Raw genomic sequence first — 23,738 nt, 5'->3', positions numbered from 1 at the left:
CCACTGTGCAGCCTCAGGTCTGCCCCGGAACACTGCTCTGTGACCCACCCAATCTGACCTCCCGGCTGCAATGCCAGTGGGTGCTCGGTACGTGCCACACTCATCTGGGCATGGGTTTACAATGAGGCACTTGAAGCCACTACAGCTGAGGCCCATAAACTGGATTCATGGAGAGCTTCCAGACAGCTAGGAGGCAACAGCAACTTTCAGCCATAGTCAGCCTGGGCTTGCCTCAGGCAAAAAGTATACTTCCCATTCCCAGCCCCTAACATCAAGACTTCATATATAAACCATCACACTGAGGGATGGAGTAAGGAAGGGATGCTCAGAGTTGCCACTTCTCTAGAAAATAGCAAGACAGTCTCTTCTCCGAGTGTGCTCTGCCTCATTCCCTTGTCTCACAGAGAATGGGAGGGAGAAGAGGCCCCAGAAAACTCTGAGCAGCTGCAGCACAGCAGGTTCCAGCCATTGATTGCAGAATTCATGTTCTGAGCACATGGCAGTGTTTGGAGCTTGGAACCACCCAGTTTGTGGGGGATCTGCAGCCCCCTGCCCCAGCAGATGCTTTCTGGAAGCTGGGAGTTGTCCAGACACTGTTCATCACCCAACTGCAGCGTTGCAGGCTGTGTTTTGGGTGCCTGGGAGTTCCCTGGCCCATGGAAAGCCATGGTTTAAAATTCTGTGCTACTTTGGGAGTGGTGGCAACTCTGGTAAAGAGAGACAGAGACACACAAAGGCAGCGAGACAGGCAGAGCTGCAGGGGCCCGTCCGTGTCACAGCAGCAGCTCTATGGAGGGGGCTAACATAAGGGGCGCCAGAGCAGCCTTGGGCTTTTCCTGCCACTGGACTGTGAGGATAATCCTAATGAAGGACAGGCTGTTCCCACCTATTCCAGGGCTTCTCCCCTCCCCCTTCCACATCCGTCTCCAATTTAAAGAAAGACCAAACAGGGGAAAGGGTGAAGGGGGCAGAGCCCGGGTCATGGATCATTCCAGGGACTCCCATCACCTGAAGGCAGACCAAAAACCAGAGCAGGAGCACCACTCACCAGGGAACTGGTAAGTGTAGCCAGGTGCAATGCCAGTGTAACTCCGACTCGCATAGGTGGCAGCTTGGAAGCCTGGATAACCTGGGAGAAGAGAAAAGGGTTCTGTTACTGCAAGCTTGAAGGGACCATGTCCTCAGTGTCTGGCTGCTCACAAGCAGCGTGACCATTAGTGTTAGAAAGCACAAACAGAGCTAATAGCAGAAAGCCCAGGAACCTGATGGGCAGATGCACAATGCATGTGAGCCTGCAGAAGAGTTTTAGCAGGCCCATTCCATTTTTTCCTCACTCCAAACATGTAAGGACATGGAGATTTTCCTTCGCAGAAACTAGCAGCTCTGCAGACTAAGGCTTTCTGATGCATCAGCTGGATTTAGGAGGAGATCAGGGAGGTGGGGCATTTGAAGAGCTGAATAGCTCTGAGTCACTTTGCAGTAGAAGTGCTGGCGAATGCAGGCAGAGTGCTCTCGCCTGGCTGCATGGCGCTGGGCAGGAGGACAATCCCTGCTGTTCCTCAGGAAGCTGACCACCTATACAGAGCAAGCCTGGGAGAACCAGGGCATTGACTCAGAGATGAATATTTGATCTGAGATCTCCCCAGACATGAGTACATGGATTTCCCAGTGACTCAGCTTGAGCCTTGCTGCTTTAAAATTCAGATGGCTTAGAAAAGGCAAACCCCAAAACCACAGGCTGGAGATTTATTTTCCTTCAATAAGTCAAGAGAAAACATTGGGGAAAAAAATGCCCTTTTTGGGGTTTTGTTCAGTGACTAAGTGCTACTCGGCAGGCTTAGCAAGAAGAGCCAGGCTGAGTACACCCTGCCCAGCAACACCAGCCATGATCCTCAGCAAACATTGTGCTCTTGGGTCAGCTCATGCCTGGCCAGAACATGGGGAGAGCAGCCAGGAACAGCACCACGCTGGAAGGATCATGGAAGGATCAGGCATGAGGGTTTGCGGACCTGGAAATGGAGGCTAAAAAGGACTTTTTTTTTTTTTTAAATCTTTTACCTGAACACATTTGCCTTAGAATCATTGACAGTCACAAAACCCAGCCTGCTCGTCACCAATTTCTTACACCAGTCCCATGGTAAGCGTATGGTTTTCCCTGCAATACCTGATACTTGCTGTCCCTGAGAGGGAGGGAACAAAGTGAGGCAAAGCTTAACTAGAACTCTAAGAGTATTTTTACAGTCTTGAAACGGCAGCGAGGACATTTATGTGTACCACTGTTTCAAGTGGAAACTCAGGAGCTCTTTAATCAACTGACTTATCAGAAAGCTTGTAGAAGTGGGGGAGGAAGATGCCTGGGCACAGATCATCCCACACTCGGTTCAGCTGCACATTCTGTTCCACGGGAGGCACTGAAGAATTACAGCCCCTGTGCTGTAGCACTGCGGGGCCGTTAACGGAGCCGCGCTCAGCCCCGGGCCAGCTCCGGCTGTCGCAGGGCAGCAGTGACAAGTTTGCAGTTTACTCAGGTGCCACCAGAGGGCAAGTTACGATCGCAAACAGGTCCCGGCATCCCCTCAGCGTCCCCGGCCTCGCTCCAGGGAGAGCTGCCCTTGGCCGCCCTCGGAATAAAACCTCTAAGCTGCTGCCTCGCACGACCGGGAGCTGGGAGGAGATGTGTCCTTGGGCTTACCCAGCATGCCGATCCCGAGCATGAAGGCATCCATCCCGTAAGGCATGACTCGGGATCGCCCTCGCGCCGAGCCCGTTGGGGACATCACCTCCTTCGGCTGAGCTTTTTTACACTCCACCTGCCACAAGAAAGCAAAGATCAGGCTGGGCCATGAGCACAGAGTTTAGAGCACAGGCAGCTCCGGGGCTCTCCCACTCCCTCTGCAGCCACCACAGGCAATGGGGACCTCAAACGCTGATTTTCACCTCCTGGTGCTGCCCTCGATGCTCTCCCTGGCCCTGCACCAAGACCTCAAAGACAAATTTTCCTCATTCCTGAAGAAAAGCTGCCCCCTCACAGGCCACCAAGAGTTCCATGTAACTTTGAAACCTCCACAATTGCTCATTACAGTGAGCTCTTCTCCTTAAGAACTCACTGTTGTGCTGGTTCACCTCCACAGTTTGTTTCCCAGACTGCCTGCTATGACATTGGGAAAAAGACTCAATCCAATTCCTCACTGCAGAGAAAGTGTATTGGGACCCATCTGCCTCACACTGTGCCTGTGCTACTGCCCCGCTCCATCCCGTACCTCTGTCCCTTCTCCCCTGGGTTCTGCGCCAGACACTCACCATTTTGTTGTTGATCTCATGGAAGTGGATTTCACACACTTTTTCCACAATGTCTTCGCTTTCAAATGTGACAAACCCAAACCCTGAAGAAAAGGCAAAAGTCCTTCATCAGGTCAGAGCTCTGCACAGTTTGCACCCACTACACACATCCTTTTACTGGCAAGAGAAGAGAAGGATGGTACAATCAACCCTTTCTAAAACAGCTGCCACTCATCTTCCCTCTCCTCATCCTGCTTTTATGCACAAGAAGAATAGGACCGATCCCTTGCAGATTCCCCTTTCCTCCTCATCTTGTACTTCCCACCTTCTCTGAACCCAACTGCTCTCAAAACCAAGCTTTTGGGTTTGGTTGGTTTTGTTAACTTTGCTGTTTGAAGGCAAACCACATGGCTGATAATGCCGGGGAGGATCCCAGCAGGCACTCACACAAAGAGTCGGTGGGGAAATGAACAGCTGCTTGCCAGGACATCACCATCCCTGCTAAACACACCCCACCAGCAGCAACACCCTGCACGTTTCCTCGGTAGTCACTGGCCATAAAGCCTTGTATAAGCAGGCAAATATCAGCAATGCAGTTGTACAGAGCAAGTCAGATAGATACAAGCAAAGTGATCTGCAGTTTCACCAAAGCGAGGGTAGTATCTGGGGTAAGACAGGACAGCGTGTTCCTGGCTGCTGGCCCACGCTCACACCTCCGTTCTCTCACCAGCCCCTCTACTGACATTTCTGGCAAAGCCCAGCTCGGGTGTGCAGACTAAACTGCTCTCAGCTGACTGGAGGGCTTCCGGAAAACTGAGGCAGGTGGGAGGATGTCTTTAAACTTGCCTTACAAGCAAGCTGGGATTAAGCAGAGCTTTCCGCTTTCAAGAGGTGGCCAATTCCATGGTGCTTTAAAATAACTTTTGAAAAGACAGGGATCCGCTGCCCAGAACCCCACTTTTTCTCCATACTCTCCATAAACTCCTCTGTCTGCCTGCGCCCAGGTAGTTTCACACCATTCATGAGCAAAGGAGATCAGGAATTCAAGAGCAAAATCCTGAATCCAAAACCAGTCCTGAACCACATCAGACCCCCAACCAGGCTGTTGCATCCTAGGCAGAACCCCTCACTGCCAACACAGTGGCTGGCAGGTTTCCCTGCTCCTTCCAAAATGCCCAACAGCTCTTTAATTGGACTAGTGACTGGGAGGCACCCATGGAGGAACAGGGGTTAACACTTCTTCCCTTTCCAGATGAAGCTGCAAACATGTCAGAGAACAGGCAATCAGATTAGATTTAATGTCTTTAGAAAAAAAGCAAAAACCTGAAGGGCACACAATGTAGCAAGAGCAGAAGGGAGCATTCCCTCGCTGATCCAGGGGCAAAGGTGCTTGGAAGTGCTTCAAACACCACAGAGACATGAATGAGAGTGGCTCAGCACAGGGCTGTTACTGGCCCTGATTTGGAGGACGCTCAAGCTAAGTTTGCAGGATACGTTCTTGCCAGTAAATCTCAGAGGTGGTACAATGCTTGCATCGAGCTCTGCCATGCCACACAGTAGTCCGTGTGAAGACTCAGCAGGAAAGCGGAAGGTCGGGACGCCCATGGGTGGGCTGGGTTTGACCAGGGCAAATATCACAGCTTTGCTCCCATCCTGTAACCAGACTCCTCCAGCAAGACTCGGGTAAGAAAAGGTGACCTGGGAGCACAAGCGGGCTGCAGGCCGAGGAAGGGGCGAGGAGCAGGCACTCTTCAGGCTCTCGTGTCAGCTTTCCCCGAGCTCAGATTACTCGGCACAAGGTAAGACACACACTGCGGGCTGGAGCCATGGAGGTAAGCAGGCAGGGGAGGGGGCCGTCTCCTCTCACATATCTGCAACTCGGCGAGTTTACAGCACAGGAAACGCACTGGACAAAAGCTCTCTGTGCTGCAGGGACGCGGGTGAAGGATGCAGATGCGAAAGAATGGGGCGACTGGAGGCAAGATAAAGAGCAGCTGCGACCCGCATCCCCTGCTGCTGGGATACAAACCCCTCCCTAGGCAAGGCAGGAGGCAAACCCTCCCAGTTCCGTCTCCTACAGCCAGAAGACCGCTCTCACCTCGGTGTCTGTTAGTTGTCTTGTCAAACATCAGCATCGCATCGTCCACCTGCAAAGAGAAGGGCTCTGATCAGATTATTGTATTGCCACGAGCATCCTCTGACACGTTTGCACAGACCTTCCCGGGCCTCCCCAGACCTGAGGGGATTAAGATAAGACCTCCTATCTCCATGAAGGCAAAAGGATGTGCACACACACACATCAGCTACCACACCAGGCACTTCCCAGGCCGCCACCAACACGGTCCCCCACCAGGCCGGGGCAGGTGCTGCTGAGCTGAGCCCCCTCAGCCCAGCCCCTGGCAGCAAGGACCCGCCTGCCTGCGGCTCCAGCCGGGGGGCAAGGAGCAGGGAAGGCATTGTTCCCAAATCCCGGCCTCAAAGGAGAGGAGAATTAAAGAGGGGGGAGAGAAGCAAAGCTGGAGAGAGGAGAGGAATAAGGGGCCTCCCAGCGACAGGGGGAAGCGGAGGCCTCAGACAACAGAGCCTGCCTGGGAAAGCTGGGAAGCGCCCCTGCCCCCACCGCAGAGGAGCCTTTCCTCTAAGTGAGGTTTCCCACTGCTGGAGGCTGTAATTAGAGCAAATTTACTGCAAGGCCTGAGCAGGGCTGCCTTCCCGGGGGGAGGGGCGGCCGGCTCCCATCCCCCCGCCGGCCTGGGGCTGCTCTCCTCCCCGGCGAGCCCATCACCGAGCGCAGCACCGCCTGGTGCCACCTTCCCCCCCATCCTCCCGCCGGGTGCCGCATCTGCACCGCTCCGCGGGTCAGGCCGAGCAGGGTTAAAATAGACACTTCAATCCCCTCCGTGTAAGCCCCAGTGTAAACCTGTCCCACTGACCCATCCCTCCTCTCTAATACCACTGCCTTAATCCGATTATGAAACTGGACGTGCAAGTGCTCAGGGGAGGAGGCAGCAGTCTCCAGCCAGCAGCTGCCCCGGCCCTCCTCATCCTCCTCCTCCATGCAAGACAGCCGCCCCCTGAGCAGCCAGCTCCGCAGAAGGATGGATTACTCCCATGCTTCGTCCCCAGGAAGCATCTGCATTGCTGCCTTCTCCAGAACAGCTCACCGGTGAGGGCAGAGCGCTGCCCATACCCTGCACATGAGCAGCCACCAGCTTTGCTGGTGGAGAGCCCACAGCCCCATCAGGGACAGGAGAGGGCTCCTGGCCTCAGCCCCCCAGGACAAGGTGGGACAGTCGGCACCACCTCAGTGCCACGAGGATGGAAGGAGCCCTTGCTAACATTTCCAATGCCATCATGAGCAGACAGAGATCATCTTTGATGCCCCTGGGCTTGTCCAACACATCCACTCCAGGTGACAACAGACAACCTGGCTCCTGCTCATCTTGTGCTCTTCCAGTCCCAGCTCAGCCTCCTTCAGCCAAGTCAACAGGCACCTGAGAAACATGCCAGGCATCCAGCTGGAGCCATGGGGGACGTAAGACTTCACACAGGCTCAAAGCAAATCTGATGTGGCTTAAAAATATTTCAGATAGTTTTACTGTCTAATTTTGTTCGTTTATAAGCTAGATCCATTCCTCCATCCAGTTCACAAAAAGGCTGGGCACGTAGCTATCCTCCTCCCCAGTAAACACTGATGGAAAGCTGTGTCAACATCACTCTGCAGCGGTGGCACTCCCAAAGATTTCAACTCGGGTAACTGAGCCCACAAACCCATCATGATGGGAGATGAGCACAAGAAAGAAAAACCCAGTGGGGATGGGCTCAGCCCAGCTGCTGAGTTACTCTGTCCAACCAGCACCAGCAACAACCTCTTCTTCGCAGAGCCTGCAAAGTGGGAGCAACTGCAAGTAGCAGAGCCCTGCACACATCCCCATGCAAAATCACCTCCCAACGACGTCCCAGAGACAATGCCTGGGCACTCCTTCATCCCAGCTGCACTCTGTACACCAAGAGCTGCAGCCTTCCTCCATCTGAACCTTTTTCTAAGTTTCTGCTGGTGCATCGAGATCAGATGTCCACCCAGCACCCTAAACTGTACTCATCTTGCAAAAACATATTTACAGGAACACACATACTCTATTTGAAAGCTGTTTCCTGGCATCTACTGAATGTATGTTAGACAGATATGTAAGTGTATACTCACATAATATATGAAATAGTCTCGCTCCACTCAACTCTAGAGTCTCAACTCTGCATATACCTACAACTGGTGGTTTTTATTGCCAACAAAACCTACACATGAGCATCTTCTCGTCTCCTTCCAAGGCAACAGGTGAGATGAGTTGAGTGGTCTCAGATAACACAGAGCCAGTGCTGTGAGGCAAATCGGGACCCTGCAACCAGGAGAGCTAGTGCTGGAGCCTACAAAGGCCAGCGGGACACTGCAGAGCCAGGAGAAAGGCCTCACCTGTGTCCATAGGAAGCAAGCCATTCCCAGCACCCTGTCCAAGGGGGTGCCCCAGGTCGCCCTTAGCTCTTGCTAGGCGAGGGGATGGGGACCAGCTGCCACAGGGCTTCCTGAGGCGCAGCACTACCAGACCCTCACACGAAGCGCTGAACGCCAAGGGGATGGAGGTACCATGGCCGAGGGGATGGAGGCGCCATGGCCAGCTCCCACCAAAGCACAAACTCCAAAGCGGTCCCAGGCTGGGGGCAGGCCGGGCCTGCACCGGCCCCACAGCCGCACCAGCCCTGAGTGGCAGCCCCCGGCGGGCCGCTATTGTGGCAGCGAACCGACACCCCCCCCTCCGCCCCGCCGCGCCGCGCCCTTCCCGGCTGGGCCGCGCCGGGCCCCAACAAAGGCGGCCGCCGGCGGGGCCGTCACCACGGCAACGCGCCCGCCAATAGCAGCTGCGGCCCGGATTAGCGCCGCGCACAAAGCCGCCCCGCTGCGCCCGCCCCGCCAGCGGCGGCGCCCTCACACGCACCGCGGGCTGCGGGAGGGCAGCGGCGGGGACCGAGCCCCTGCGCGCCTCGGGGTGCCCTCCCGCAGCCCGGCACAGGCGAACCACCGGCACACAGCAACCAAACCGACCCACCACCACCGCACACCGACCCCCACCGCGCACAAGGGACTCACCCGCAAGGAGTAAGGTCTTGCAGCAAGACCCCTCCCGCACCGACTCTGTCCCCCCCTTCCCGGCCCTGCTTCATGCGGGACAGCGGTGCCGCCATCTTGGCTCACGCCTCTGAGGGAGGCAGGAGGCCTGGGCTGAGGCAGGTCGTGAGGGACTGAGCAGGCAAAGGGCTGCGGTGTGGTGGTGTGAAGGATGGGAACAGGGATATTTGGGAGCAGGGATATCCGAGGCACAGAAGAGACAGGTCAACTACCAAAGAACTGGATGTAGAAGTGAGGAAAACAGCACTGAAGAGTTTCAGAAACACCACTTAAATTCATTTGTAATGGGATTTGGAAATAATCTGTGACCATGACTGTCCCTTAACAAAGGATTTTTGGCTGGGTGAATTGTCTTTCTTCCCATTCTCCTCCCTCCCCCTTAAATAAATATTTGTTTCAATTCTTCAAACATAGTTAAAGCAGCAGATCACTTTACTAGAAAACTGTTTAGCTTAGTGGTCAAGGCTCGCTCTCAGGGAGAGATTTAACTTGCTGTCCAAGCCTTAATTATCCAACATTTGAAGTTAGAAGTTCAAGGTTTGTTCATTTTAAGGGATGAAGTCTCTCCCCATGTTTAGCCATGAGGGTCAAAAACATCAATACAGACAGACAGGGTCCCAAAAGCAGTGACTTACTCTCTAGGTGTAACCTTCTCAAGGAGCCCTACCACAGGAGACATCTTTAGCAGGTATTTGGCTGTTCGGGGATAGACACCACACCTCTGAGCCTTTCAGCCAAGCTGTCCAGCACCACCTCCTCTCAATTCTGTCTCCAGTGGCTCTCTCTAGCTTTGGAAAACCAAACGGGAGTGGAACAAAGATAAAGGCTTTGGCTCAGCGGTGGTAACGCATTCAGAAACTGAAGAAAGGTTTGTCCCTGGGGATGAAGCTCTTCTAATCCCACACGGATTTGCCACTGCTGAGACCTCCTGCAGGCGGGCAGCAAGCGGCACCTTCCTGAGAGGAGGAGATGGGCCCTTCTCAAACCAGCACCTGGTTTTGATGAGAGCAGTGTGGTGGTGACAGGAACAAAAAGTGACAGTCACCTTTCTGAGAGACACTCCACCAAAGCAGCCCTCAGCCTAGCTGAAATATCCAGGTACACCAATATGAGGCATTTCATTCCAAAAAGAACACAGTTTGAGCCACCTGGCCTTGGCCAAAAGGCCTGATTTTTTAAAATGGCTTTAGTCTTGCACTAATGTCTTTCAATATTCCTGGATTCCTGAGGTGTCTGCAACACAGGAAGCCAATGAAAGCCTCATGCAGATTTAAAATAAATAATAATAAAATTTCCAACAAAAGTTTGATGAGGTATGTTGGATGCACTTCCACATGGGCAGATCTTGATATTCAAGCAATATCAAATATTCAGGCAAAGGCTGTGCAGAGATAGGCATCTTCCACCTGAACAGCAGCTAAAGATGGCTGGGATAGTCCTACAAAGAACCATATTTGTAGAAAAATCAGGCAGAAGAATAACAACTGCTGAAACAGCTTCAAAATGGGAAACACAGACCAAAGGATGTAGAAACCATCCTGTCAAGAGAGGGCATTAGCAACCCTGCGAGGTTCTCCCAACTGCTCAAACAGGACAGGCTGATTCTGGGGCGTACGCGCTGACCCAGAGCGCAGCTCCAGGGAGCAGGCATGCTGCACAGCCCCAGGAGGACCCTCCTTACCCTGCTCTGCAGACCCGATCCCAAAACTCTGGGAACGGGACTCATCCAAGGGACAGAGCCTGCTCCATGCCACAGGTGAGCAGGGCAGCCTGTCCAGGTGTCCCTGCCTGCTCTTGCACCATGCTCCGGGCACCTGACAAATATCAAATGAACCACTGAAGACCTGAATGACCATTACTGCTACAGCATTTTTGGCTATCTGCCTACCAGATGCGGAGCACAGAGAACCCTTTGTTCCAGAGGCATTGTTACCACAAGCCAAACTGCCTACTGCCGCAAGAGAGGTGATCAGATTCCCCTTCTCCTCCCTTCCCCATCTGTTCATTGCAACCGTGTTACGCGTGAGAATTTGCATAAATTGCCCTCTGATCTGCGGAAGAAAATCCAAAATCCAGTTTGGAAACCCACAGCAGGTTGACAAGTAGTTAGAAAATTCCAGAGAGCAGCAGATTAAGGATTAATTAATTAACATTCTCCTGATCCAAAGTGGGGGAAATCGTGCCTGGTGTAAGCACAGGAACAAGTCTTCCGTTAAAGAAATCCCCCATCAGCATCTGAAGGTTCTCCAATTAGTCAGCAAGGAAAACTTATTTCGTACACCCAAGTCAACCACACCATTTTCCTGGCAGGTGCACATGAATATGCATTTGTGACAGACACACAAACCCTCATCAAACCCAGGGCCTCAGATACGGTGGTTTTCCCTTGTTTGGGACAGTACTAGAGTTGTTGCTCAAGTGAGATCTCAAAACCTGCCTCGGGCAAGCGGGCCAGAATCTGGACTGAGTATTAGATGGCAGCCTAAAGGTCAGAATCGTCCTCAGACCTCGGCAGATCTTTTTCCTTGTTTGCTTCTAGGATATTTTTAGGGAGCAGATCTCTCCACAGGCATGATCTGCCTCAGAAGAGGCTGAGCTTTCGTGACCGACGCATCCACATCACCTGCAGGCCCAGGGAGGGATGCAGGCTGTTTTAGAGCACTTCTCAAGCACCCTTGGAGCCACAACTGATGAGTGAGTCATGCAAAGACGTCACTGTGAATATATTTCTTGCACTGCTGCTTCATGAAATCAAAAGCACACAAGAAAACCATGAGTTCAAACACCCAAACTGGGTCCAGGCCCCCATTTCTTCCAGTACTTCTGCATTTCTAGTTTCTGACAGGATCAATTTCTCTCCTAATGACAAACTAAAGACTGGCTGCACCAAGTGAGAGCAGAGGTCCCCCCTGCCCAACACCCTCCAAGGCACCAACAACAGACACCTCTGGAAGAACATAAAAACAAGGCAAGGATATTACAACAGACCCCAGCATAGTCCATCATCTCCCAAGCCATTTGTGACTTGGGGACTTCCTGAACTCAACGGGGTGTCTATATATTTAATACACCTTCCATGGATTTGTCCAATCCTTTTGGAGCCTATGCAAATTTTAGCAACAACATCCTAGGGCAAAGATTTCACATCTTAGATAAAGATAACAAAAAGACCTTATTTGTTCTGAGCCTCCTATCTCACATTTTACTTTCTCTACCACAAAACCTCATCAGCCCCAGATGAAAAAGAAAGATCATCTAAGTTTTTTCAGTTATGATCTAAAACAAATAACCTTGCTTACAAGATCGGAGATCCAATGGTCCAAAGCAATTTTACAGACAAACCCTTTCCCCCTAACAGAGAACATGTTCCCACAGGTTGAAGTAGAAAAGGGAGAAGCTGGGACCCGGGCTCCTCTGAGACATCCTCATACGTGTTGAACTAGACAGAGGACTAGCTATGCCTGAGGTGGTAGGTGCAAGACATCTTCCTCCTCTCTTTCTGTTTCAGGTTTCAGCGAGGGTGGTAGCCTGAATCTAGACAGGCTGTTGAAATACTTCCTTGTGCACTCTAAAGGTCTCCAGCACCATCCAACTTAAGCCAAGACACTTGGCTATGCATACTGCAAATGCAAGTCTTTCCAGGACTTCTGTCCTACAGTTGAAAAAATAATCTCCTTTAGAAAGTACATCCATGGCCTTAGCTTGCATCTCAGAGAGGTCTGGGATTGGGAGCCAGAAGTGTTTCCTAGAGATCCCACTATGTTCAAAGCCCTAGCAGCTGCACCTGACAAATCACAGCCAGCTTGAGAGCACTTCTCCAAATAACTGCACTAAAAAAACAAACCAAAAAACCCCCAAAACACTCAATGTTTTCTTCGTCAGGAAAACAGCCCATGTTTGTCAATCACAGTTATAAGGGGGAAAAAAAAAAAAAGAAAAAAGAGAAGTGATCCTTCTTTGAAGCAGAGAAACTCACATTGCTTCACCTTTTGTGCCTGCTAAAACTGAGTATTTTAATATGCAGAACTGGGGTGCCAGCCTCTCCCTTTCCTCCTTTATCCCTAAAGTCATACTCCTGCGTTTCCTCCTCACACATTTTCATTCTTCTTTTGCAAATTCCGTGTTACTAAGCTGAGAGGAGGTTTTGGACACAGCAAGGAAACAAAACAAAAACAAAACAAAAATAGGAGAGTAAGTGGAAATGCCAAAATGGAAAAACAAGACTTGGGAATTTCATTTTATGAAACGGGAAACCATTTCAGCTCCAGCCCAACCAAACTCCCATTTTTTTTCCTGCTAACGGACACATGAGGCGTGTTGCTTCTGAGCCAAGATGCACTGACACCAGCTACCTTGGTAGACTTGGGAACTGCAGTTCACGGATTTGGACGGGAGAGAACATTATGATAATCTAATTTGACCTCATCTGTACTGCAGGCATAGCACTTCCTCTCCTAATTCCTACAGCATGTGCATGCTTTCTGTCTGGACTAAAATGTATTTTTCAAAAAGCATCTATCCTAATTTAAAGGCCTTAAGTGGTGGCAAATCTAGCACACACTTAGGCTTGTGGCCCCAGGGTTACCTACAAGATAACCTTCGTGCAAAACCCATTTAGCAGTCTGTACTCCCTTGGCCTCAGAAGCAGAGGATGATCACTCCCTGAAGCAGAGATCCAAACTGAGCTTCCCACTGGATTCTCAAAGACTGACTGAAAATCATCCCCAGAAACCCAGTACCTTGATGTTGAGGAATCGAGATAGGATGACTCAGTGGTCTCCACTCTCTCCTCTCTAGATCCTAAGTGTTCCCAAGCCTCCCTGGACAGGCAGGAGGAAAGAGGAATGTCTCCTCCTGCCAGATCCTAGAAAGCTGTAGGGCCCCTCAGAAGAAGAGGGAACATAGACAAAGCCGCTTCCTCAGAGTATAAGTCCTCCAAGGAAATGCTTTAAAAGGCTGTCCTTAACAATTCCTTTTCACACAGTGTCACAATTCCAGAAGTAGTACTGTCCCAAATAACTTGGAAAATATTTTCTCAGGCAGGATAACATGACTGAAGCTTCACCACCTCTCACGTAAAGATGTGACAAATCAAGATGAAGACCACAGAGTCAGGTGCCAAGAGTAACTCTAAAGAAGGGATCCTGGGAGACCTCTGAAAGCTAGGAGGCCCTGGAGTATCATCAACATACACCAGAAGAGCCTGTGTACCAAAATCACGTTCTCCAGGAGTCACATCTAAGCCCGTCATTCTCAGCCCTCCAAACCAGAGTGGCACATTCAGAGCTCAGAACCCCAGTGCTGATGGCCACGGAGGCTTCCCTCTGAAACACACTTTCCCCCTGATCCTGCTCATCACCCATACAGAGCTACCAACTGGAAGGTATGTCTCAGGAAACAGTTCTCCTGGTCTTTGGTGAATTAGTTGAGTCTTAGCCTGGAAGATGGTTAAGGGCCAGGAACGGTGGTTTATACAAGAGCTGTGCGGAGTCTCTCCTCAGCTGAAGTGTCCAGATGAGTCACGAAACTGCCCCAAACACAGAGATTCAATCTGCCGAGCCCTGGAAACTCCCCAGAGCCAAGAGGCCGCCTGCATCAGCCTCATGCAGACTGTGAGCACCGGATGCTGTCCAGGATGCTGGTTCTTCAGCAATGAATTGCAGTGAGCTATGCAGAACTCTCCCTTCTGCCCAGGCCCCAAGAAAACAATCTGACACAACCAGTTCTTGCCAGTTTCCTGACGTCAGGACAGCTTTCAGCACATGACCATTAAACTAGAGGAACACAGCAGCATGACACCCCAAAAGAACTGGAAAGTACTTCTCAAACTAGAGCAACTGTAAACAGAGTGCTACATGACATGCTTCTGCTTCAAATTAGCAGAGCAAGGTTAAAACAGGCAAGGTTAAAAGGAGATTATGCCCAAAACATTTTATTTTCCAATCAAATACATCCACCAGCAGCATAGGAGCACATGCAAGTCAAACAAACAATCTGTAGGTTACACAGACACATGGACAACACCACCTTTGGTAGTGACACCTTCAGTGACACCATGTAAAAGCTCCTGGGGACACAACAGAGTTTGCTTGTTTCTTACAGAAAACAAAACCACACAAAGCCAATGACCAGCAAACATGGGGCTATCTGACCGCATCTGCTATTGCCACTTACTTTTAGGACTGAACAGAAAAACAAAGGAGTCCCACTTTGCAGTCATGATCACGTACCACGACATGCAGATTTGACTTCAGAAGCTGAACAAAGGTACTGAGCAAACACTTGTTCCAAACTTCCTGCCCAAAAGTTTCAACAACATGGCAAAACCAGTTACGAAACTCCATTTCACCAACTAATTAATGTGCCCTAACATAACAACACCTTTTTGCAATCTTCTTTCAGGAGAAAATTAATACCAAAGCCTTCATATCCCTTACGCTCTGCAGTTCCCTCCACATCCATGATGCTATCAGCAACATCCTGGCCAGATTACCACCCAGCAAACTGTGTTCTGCCCCCACTAGCCAGGCAGGGAGATCCCAACAGCTACAGAATCCAACACTTTCTGCCCCAAACAGCAAACCCATGGGCAACACCACTGAACAACAGTGAAACAGTCACAATTTCCTGTCCCAGAGGTGACCACATACAACATTTGGGTGCAATGATCCCCTTCAGTTCCTAATCCCATTAGAAATCTTGGGGTCCTTCAGTCTAATACTGAGAATGACCTTGGAGATGCTGACAACCTCCTAACGCAGCTGAAAGGCCAAGACTGAGCCCCCTTCTATTCTCCAATTCAGTCCCAACTCACAGTTTGCACACCTGGCTGTCATGGACCATGGCACAAGTGACTTCCATCCACAGATGCCCACCCTCCCCTAAGCCACCAGCTGGCACAGAAGAACAAGACCAACACAAGGGACAGCCATAGTGCCAAATTTTCTCCAAACATCCAAAACTAACATCACCACTTGCCCAAGACTCAGCAGAAGTTTCAGGTCCAAAAGGCTTATTTTTAATAAAGGATAACTGAAACATCAATCACAAGGTTTTGAGTTAGAAACAGGCCAAAATCACAGGTTTGATGCTGCAGCTGCTCTGTTAGGAGTGTCTACAAGCCTGCCCCCAGTGTTTGAACAAAGTGCAAATCTGGGGGCCACATGAGGCCTCCGGGTAGGGAAAAACTGGAAAACCATTTCCCTTATCCCAGGTTCTACCGACTCCAGGAACAAGGACAAACTCTTTGCTTCAAATCACTACAGGGCAGGAGTCACTGGCTGTAGCCCGTACAAAGACATGACAGGCACCCAGTGTCTGTAACTGACCTTCAATCTACTTAACCCTGTGCAAAAGACTCGCAAGCTCCTAATCCCGCCTCCACAGAGGTTCAGGAAACTCCTTTCTGCCCCAGAACGAATCAGCTTTGATCCAACAGCACTCAAGAGACTTACCTTCCCAAACTGCTCAAAATACTGTTTCACATCCTCCACAGTAGTGTTCACGGACAGACCACCCACAAATATCTTCTTCGTTCGGGTCACCATCTGGAAAAGGGAAGGACAGGAATTCACTGACTAAACCCAGAGCGAGCAGAGAACGAGATTCAAAAGGCCACTAACCCCCCTGCACTGCCAGGAAGTGCCTGCCCTGTTGCTGCAACTGAGCATCCACCTTCTTGAAGCCCTCTGGCCAAACACGGCTGGCAGAGCTGCCCCAAGTCGGAGCCCAACTCATGCTCTCACCCTCACACCACCCCATTGTTCTTGCCAGCGCTCAGCCACCACCTCCTCATCAGACAGCACATTTCCAGCCTTTCTCCTCGCTAACCTGCTGCTGCTCCCTTGGCATCTTGACCACCAAGAAGGCAATGGGCAGGACTGTCCACTCCCCAGCCCTGCCACTTTACCAGCCTCCTCCAGGCTTCCTGAGAGATTCCTGCTCTGCTTCCCATAGAGGAGGGACAGGCAGAAGGCCTGCAGCACAGGTAGGCTCCCCAGGCTTTGCCCTTCCTAGCTCACAAACCACATAGCATCCAGTCTTGCATAAAATAAGCTTCATTTCACACCCATTCCGCAGTGACTTAAATGGGAGGCCAGTCAACTCCCTGTTAAACCTCTTTTGCCTTTGCAAGAAGGTAAAGAGAAGATCCCTCCTGCTATTTGTCACTCATGCAGCTGGGACAAGGAAGAACACTAACCACCCAGAGAGGGGCCACTGCTGCCCGGCTGAGGCACACCGACATCCTTTGAACCAGCTCTCCAGCTGCATCCTCCCCTTAGCTGCTTGGCTACACCCCTGCTCTCAGAGGAACACATGGTCCTAATTACCCCAAGGAGCATAGGGCTAATCCGCAGCAATTCCCTGGCTTGGAGACCAGCCCGTTCTAACACTAAAGCACCTTCTGTCACCAAACTGCTTAATGGAATTAACCCAATTCCTACCATGTGCTTCCTGGCTCCAGTTACTCGGGATACCTGCTCACCAATTGTTCTCAGTGCCTGATCCCCCTTACTTCCCTCCCAGCATCAGTCTCCCCTTCCCTCTCCGCTTCTCAACACTGTTTGTCCCCCGTTCTTCTTTCTCTCGTGACAGCACTTGGAATAGCGACTCTAAACTTTAAAACTCCCATCCAAGAGCAAAGTTAAAGGGAGACCCAAAATCTAAAGGCAGTGTCCAGCCTGCTGCTGGCTCCTCAGTCAGAAGTTTCTAGCTGCGCACCTGGAAAAAGTTTCTGCAACTGCTCATTTCAATGCCAGAGCCTCTTGCAGATAAGGTCCAACACCAAACTCCTGCCTTTTCCAGTGCTGAAGCACACAAGGGCATTTCACAACACAAAATCCTCCCCCCTGTCCCTGCCATACACCTATTCAGGCACATGTGCATACACATGACCCTCTTCCTCCTGTACAGTACCGCAGCATAGAGCTGTTCTAGATCTCTTAAGGCCTGAAACTTCCAGACACTGGCTGCAACCTCAGAAGGACTAAGTCCAACCTGGGCAGCATTTATTTCATCAGCTCTAATTAATGCATCCTGAAGTACAACAGAGGGGCATCCTGGTTCCTCCACTGCCATGCAGACCCCCAGTGTTGCGCTGCAAGGCTGACAGGAGCACACCACAGCACAGGACACCAAACTGGTGGTGTAGCACAGCAGCTCCTGCTCCAGGTGAGTCCCGACCAAATCCCTGGGAGCAACTCCATTGCATGCACTGGTAACCTTGCACGGAGGGACAAGATTTACCACCAGAATTTCACCCTTTGGGGTGGCAAGGGCTGCCTGCAGTGCTTACCTTGGGCTGTGCTCGGCGGGGGAACGCTACCTTCGGGTCAATCTGAAAGAGATGATAGGAAGAACACGTGAATGCGCTTTTCCTGCCTATTTACAGACGCAGGGTTTCCTCCAAGCACATGGCTGTCTCTACCCACGTGGCACCTTGCTAAAAACCCAGAGAATCTACCTGATGTGCATAAAATGAAGCTGGCTGCAGACATCTTTCCTTCGCGGTAAGGTATAATCCAGGGAGACTACAAGTCCCAGCATGCAGTGGTCTGTCTCCGGCTGAGCGCTGGCCAGACGCACCCGAGAGCCCATCACATGCTGGGATTAACAGCCTGGGCTGCACCCTCCTGCTCGGCCTGCCCTGGATGCCCTGCATCACCGGCCTCACATTAAAAGTGCTTTCTTTTGCCTTTTTGCTCTCCCCCTTCACTCCACCTGCAAGTACACAGCTCACCTGGGTACTAACAGAACAGAAAAGAGGCAGCGCACAAAAATCCCAACATTTCATCCCACAAAACACAGGGTGAAGACATAAAAGAGCAGACAGGACAGCACCGATTAACCCGGGGAGTCCAGAGCCCCCCGGCTGCGGGCGCAGGGCAGCATGCTGTCCCCGTCCCCGGGCTGCGCCACACACAATGCCGTGCTGCCTCCCCTCCATTGTGCCTGTGCAGCTCCTCCATGCACCCGCTGCGGCCGCAGCCGCCGGCCCCACACCGCCATGCAGGTGCCTTTTGCTGGGCTCAGCACCGACGAGCGCGTGGCCGCACTGGCCTCACACCACCAGCACCACAAAAGCAGGGACAACACTCATGCAGCTGCAAGCCGAATACCCACAAAGCCTCCTCTCCTCAGCCACCACCTTTCTTTATAGCCTATTTTTACAGCAACTCCTGTAAAGTTACATCACATCAGGGATGATCCAGACCTACAAATCAGCTTACAAAGACCTGTGTTGAAGGCAGGTCTGGCTCATCCCTGCACTTGGACAAGCTGAAGCTGGGAGGGCAGCCTGGAGCATTGTCCCATCTGCCTAGCAGCTCAAACAGCCCAAAAAGAAGCTGTGTTTCTCCAGCTCCTCTCGCTGCTTTGTTCAGCTTTCCAGCCTGGCCACCCTCCTGTCCCGCATCCTTTCACTTGTCACACAGCCCCGGAGCTCGGCCTCCCCGCGCCCTTCCACCAGCTTCTCTCCCTGCCTTCCCCACCTCCATCCTGACTCACAGCCTACAACATAAATAAACTCAGCATGTAAGTAAACAGAGGCAAAAGTGAAGAGCACAAATAAACTCAAAAATAAACCTCCCTCTCCTAGCTCCAACAGATTAGCATATCCTCCCCTCCGGTGCCTCCCTGGGGCATCTGAACCTCCATCCCTCCCCTCCCCGGCACACACACCCCCCCGCACCGCTTCCTGGCTAGTGCAGACACCCACAGCGAATTCTGAGGACAGGGGACGGCAGGAGACCAGGAGGTTGATGGCAGATAATAAGCAAAAACAATAATCTACTGTCTTTTACTTCTCAGCCAGTGTCATTCAGCTCCTGCCAATAAGATGCTTTCATACTCAGCAATGCTAAGCTCAGCCTCATTTTCTCATTACCCTGAGTGTGATCAACTGGGCAGAGATAACGTGTCCTCCTGGCTGGAGGGAGCAGGCAGTCATTTCACAAATTCTTCTGCACAACCAGCTATTGTTGCAGGTAGAGGGAGGCCAGAGCGACCCACTGCAGGGGCAGCCCTGGGAACATGCGGAGGGGAGCGAGTTCAGTGCCAGACTCAAGTTACTCCAACTGGACTGCTCCTCGGTGCCTGGAGTCTTTCTAATTAAAGCAAAAGTGCTGGTACCTTATTCCCTCCTTTCTAGTGTTAAAACAAATAGCCCTGGAGGAGTTGTGTTTCAGTGTCACCCACTGACGTAATGGATCCTTTTTACAAACCTAGATAGAAATCTCCTAAGAGTAAGAGCATTCAGAACTGCTCAGATTGTATCCAAAAAAACAAAACCCTGAGATCAGGCTGCAGTGAGTGGAAGTCACTTGAGCTCAAACTGCTTCCACTCCACCCCACAAGGCTCTGGGGACGAGGCATCCCACTGATGTCGCAGGTGTACCAGCGGGCCAGCCAGGCTCCTCCATAACGCTCTTCAGGCCACCTACAGCACCATTTAATAGCTCAGGTCACGTAATTCCTGTGTTAACCCGGCTGGTGTCAGTGCCCCAGAGCAGGGGGAGCAGAGGGAAGGACCCACAAGACCTCAGGACTCGTTTGTTTGTCCATCACACCTCCAGTACCTTCATTCAGTTGTCTGCACTGCTCCTTGCGCCACAAAAGACAAACCAACAAACCCAGCAAAAACTCGGCAACAAAGAAACACCAGGACAGCCCAGCACTGCCAAGCCCGCTCTTCCCCAGCACATAAAGGAGCAGCTCAAGGCAACGGCCAGCTGCGGCTTTACAAAGTCACGCAAATCTTTTACCTTGAGCCTGCAAAGCCAATTCTCGTACCAAGCATTTTCACCAATAACCCCGTAGGCTCCTGCTATCTAGCTTACAAACAAAGAGAAGTCTGAAAAGCACAAGGTTTCCCCAGAGAACCAGGCCAACAGCCCTCGTTAGGGTAGGAAGAATCAGAAAACAATGAAGCAACAAGTTGGGCAAACAGTGTCTATCAAGTGCTGCTTGCCAGAAGGCACCAAGCCTGGAGAGAAGGCTGTCCTTTCAGGACACCAGCCTTTTCCTGCAAAGTTTCATGAAACCCTAAATTAGGATTCAGATGAGTTTGTGTCATTTAACCCATGACTTGCAGCAAAGCCTTTCAGCTCAGTCTTCGGAGGCTCCATGCGGACCAACCTCTCACCAGGCAAAACACCCCAGAACACCTGACCCAGCTGAAAACCATACTAAATACAAAATAAAAAGGAAGAGGGGGAGACGATCAAACTTCCTAACAAAGGAAGGGCCCTGACGAAACTGCCCCATTCTCTCTGGGGCAGCGGCAGGGCAAGCGGAGCAGACGCAGATGGGAAGTTCAATGGCTGGTCCCCACGCGCCCTGCGCCACGAGGCCCTTCTGTTCCCCAGCAGCGCCCACCTGTCCACCCTGCCTGGCCCTCCTCGCCTCGTGGGCCGCACGGTGGGCTGCAGTTCAGGGAGAAGAATGGAGACCGTGGGCTCCGGCTCGCTCCTGGCCCCAAAAACGCTTTCGGGATTAATGCTACAACGGACATCCATCACTTGCCTTTCCAAGAGGGGTCTATGCCAGCCCACAGACTCATGACGGGACTAGCTCAGCAGACACCGTGTTTACACAGGCTAGTGAAAAAAAAAAAGAAAGAAAGAAAAAAAGAATGCCCTGGGCCCTCCTCAAAAGACTTCACCGCAACCCTCCCCCAGAGCAAAACTCACTTCACATCACTCCTGAAAGGAGGAGGGCTGTGAGTCCTGGGGACCCAGCCTCGGCCAGGAAGGCTGGGGTAGGTTTAACCGGGAGCTCCCGTGGGGAGGAAGGACCTGTGCACATCAAAGGGAGTGATCCAGGCAGTTAAACAGGAACAGACATAAATCTCACTGCAACTCACGCCGTAAACCCTAAGGAAGGGGGTCTCGCTCTCCCGCCCTCTCCCTTCTGCCAAGATAAAGGCTGGACGCCCGAGCCACGCGCTGCAAGAAATAAAGTTCCTCATTTGGACTCCTCGGCAGCCTGTGCCCGGAGCTGGATCATCTCCCCTCACCATGCCACCCCCCCGCAGTCCCCACCGCTCCCCCATCCCTACCCTCACCTTCACCCCGGGGCAGCAATAAGAAAAAGGAATTCAGGGGAAGGCAAGTCACTAAAACTAAAGAGAAGGGACCTCCCACTCAGACACCTCACCCCCACCCCCAAAACAGCCTGCACATCTCCCAAGCGCCACAGATTTGCAAGGCAGGACCCGGCATGATACACCACCAACCCAGGGAGCCACCAAAATCTTCCTGCTGGTCCAGCCGGGGCTCCCAATCAGCCCCCACTTGCAGAGCAAGGGCTGGTTGTTGCAGCCACTCCAAGAGGCCAGTGGTGGCCCGCATGGGCGGGTGCTGGCCACACTCGGAAACAATAAAGTCCTGAACCTTCATGACCGTTACAAAAACTTCACCGAGGAAACCACGGGAGAGTCTCTGGGGCAGCAGCACGAAGGGTCTCTGCCGAGGAGAGGGCACAGGCCATCATGGCCAGGGGAAGCAGAGCCTGGGCGCTGGGGAACAGCACCCCTGGGGAGGGAGCTGTGCTCAGCAGCACATGGGGGAAGGGGCGGCTCCCGTTTGCCCAAACACAGCCGCATCCATTTCCCACTGTGAGCCCCAAAAGCACTCAGGTGTCCCAGCTCCGAGAGGGCCATAGTCACTCCCTGGAAGGGCCTTACAACCGATGGGCAGAAGGAAAACTATCACCAGGATATGCAGACCCGCATCAGCACATCGGCCCTCAGCCGACAGCAAGCCCGGTTCGGGCAGCAGCCAGTACCTGCCGGTGAGCGGGATAGACAAGGGACCAATTGATCCGTATCACAAATCGATAGTTTGCAACCTCTAACTGGAAATCAAACACTACAATCAACGGCTGCCTCGAGCACAGCCGCTCCGCCAGCAAATGCACCCCTGAGATGAGAGAAGTCATCTCACCGTCTTGGAGTCCAGTTCATGTCTGGATTGGGCCAGGACCTTGTCGACGCCAGCCTGGTCCATGAACGTGACGAACCCGAAGCCCCTGAGCCCCGCAGCCCGGGCAGGAGAGGGGATGCGGAGAGAAGAGAGAAAGTTGGTTAAAGTGGCGGCCGGGCCGCGGCGGGGGCGAAGGGAGGCGCGGGCCCGGCCTCTCACCTGGATCTCTTTGTCAGCGGGTCCCGCATCACCAGGCACTCCTTCACCTCACCGAACTGGCTGAAGTACTCCCGCAAGCCCTCTGCAAGCACAGCGCCCACCGTGGGTGTCCCGGCCCGGCCCCGCCGCCCCCACCGGGCTCGGCCCGGCCCCGGCCCCGCCACCCCCGGCCCCGGCGGCAGGTGCGGGTCCGCCGCGGCGCTCACCTTGCGTGGTCTGCCAGCTCAGTCCCCCGATGAACATCTTGCTGCGGGAGGAAGGGGAGAGCCGTGAGCGGGGCCGCGCCGGGGGGCCGCGGCGCCCCGCGGGGGTGGCGGCGGCGGCGGGGCCGGGCGGGGAGGGGAGGGCGCGGATCGGCCATGTTGGCAGCGGCACCGCCGCCGCCGCGGCTGCCCGGGCCGGGCGGCCGGGTCCGGGGGGAGGGGGCGGCCAAGGCCAGGGCCTGGGGGGGGGGGGGAGGGAGAAGGTTGGGGGGGAGGCGGTGGGGGCGGCCGCCGCGGCGGTACCAGGGGTCGTGCGGGGAGTCCGGGGAGGCGAGGCCGGGCTGGCTGCCGTCTGTCTCCATTCGGACCTCTTCTCCCTGCGAGGAGCGGCGCCGCACTCCCGGGGCAGATGAGCGCTGGAAAAGGGGCCGGACGGACAGGCCATGCTGCCCCCTCCCCCGACCCCTCTCCGCCGGGCGGGGAGGGAGCGAGGGAGGAGGGCCCGGCGGGCACAACCTGCCCGGCTCCTCCCACCCCCGCCGGCCCGCCGGCCGCCCTGCGCATAAAACCCGCCGGCGGCGCCGGGGCCGAGCGCCGGGAGCCGCGCCCGCACCGCGCCGGGGGAGCGCGCCCGGGCACGGCGGCGGGAGCAGCAGCCCGGGAGCCCGCGGACGCTTTGTCCCCGGCCGCGCCGCCCGCACCTGCCCCGGGGCGGCGGACAAAGGGCGGCGGGCTCAGCTCCCGGCGCGGCGAAGCCGGAGCCAGGCCCGACCCCGTGTGCTCGGGCTCGCCACGGCGGACCCACGGACACCTCGGCCCGGCCCTTCGGTTCTTACCGCCGCCGAGCGGGCGCCGGCACCGGGCGGGTTAAAGCCGGCGCGGGGAGGGCCCGGGACCGGCCCCCGCCGCCATCCTCCTCGTCGAGGGCGCTTCCAG

At 53.4% G+C, this 23,738-nt stretch overlaps 1 protein-coding gene across 2 annotated transcripts in view; it reads right to left on the bottom strand.

Moving 5' to 3' along the window:
* MSI1 (musashi RNA binding protein 1) overlaps window positions 1-23,394 on the bottom strand; it is a 30,693-nt gene extending 7,299 nt beyond the window's left edge. The window contains exons 1-10 of one of the 2 annotated variants that reach the window (XM_030501341.2): window positions 23,106-23,394; window positions 22,806-22,846; window positions 22,600-22,681; window positions 22,402-22,486; window positions 17,754-17,795; window positions 15,913-16,005; window positions 5,378-5,426; window positions 3,301-3,383; window positions 2,693-2,810; window positions 1,049-1,129 (exon numbers count right to left, since the gene is read on the bottom strand). In XM_030501341.2, the coding sequence (XP_030357201.1) occupies window positions 1,049-1,129; window positions 2,693-2,810; window positions 3,301-3,383; window positions 5,378-5,426; window positions 15,913-16,005; window positions 17,754-17,795; window positions 22,402-22,486; window positions 22,600-22,681; window positions 22,806-22,846; window positions 23,106-23,164 (733 nt within the window). In that variant the 5' untranslated portion in view covers window positions 23,165-23,394. Of the gene's footprint in view, window positions 1-1,048; window positions 1,130-2,692; window positions 2,811-3,300; window positions 3,384-5,377; window positions 5,427-15,912; window positions 16,006-17,753; window positions 17,796-17,921; window positions 21,055-21,147; window positions 21,441-22,401; window positions 22,487-22,599; window positions 22,682-22,805; window positions 22,847-23,105 lie in introns of those variants that run through there. The other variant, XM_030501339.1, reaches the window with a different exon arrangement.
* Between the last annotated feature and the right edge of the window lie 344 nt (window positions 23,395-23,738).

This window comes from Strigops habroptila, chromosome 11, assembly GCF_004027225.2.
Source record: "Strigops habroptila isolate Jane chromosome 11, bStrHab1.2.pri, whole genome shotgun sequence".
Taxonomy (NCBI): domain Eukaryota; kingdom Metazoa; phylum Chordata; class Aves; order Psittaciformes; family Psittacidae; genus Strigops; species Strigops habroptila.
Note: the sequence above shows the minus strand (reverse complement) of the source record. Positions and strands in the feature narration are given on the sequence as shown.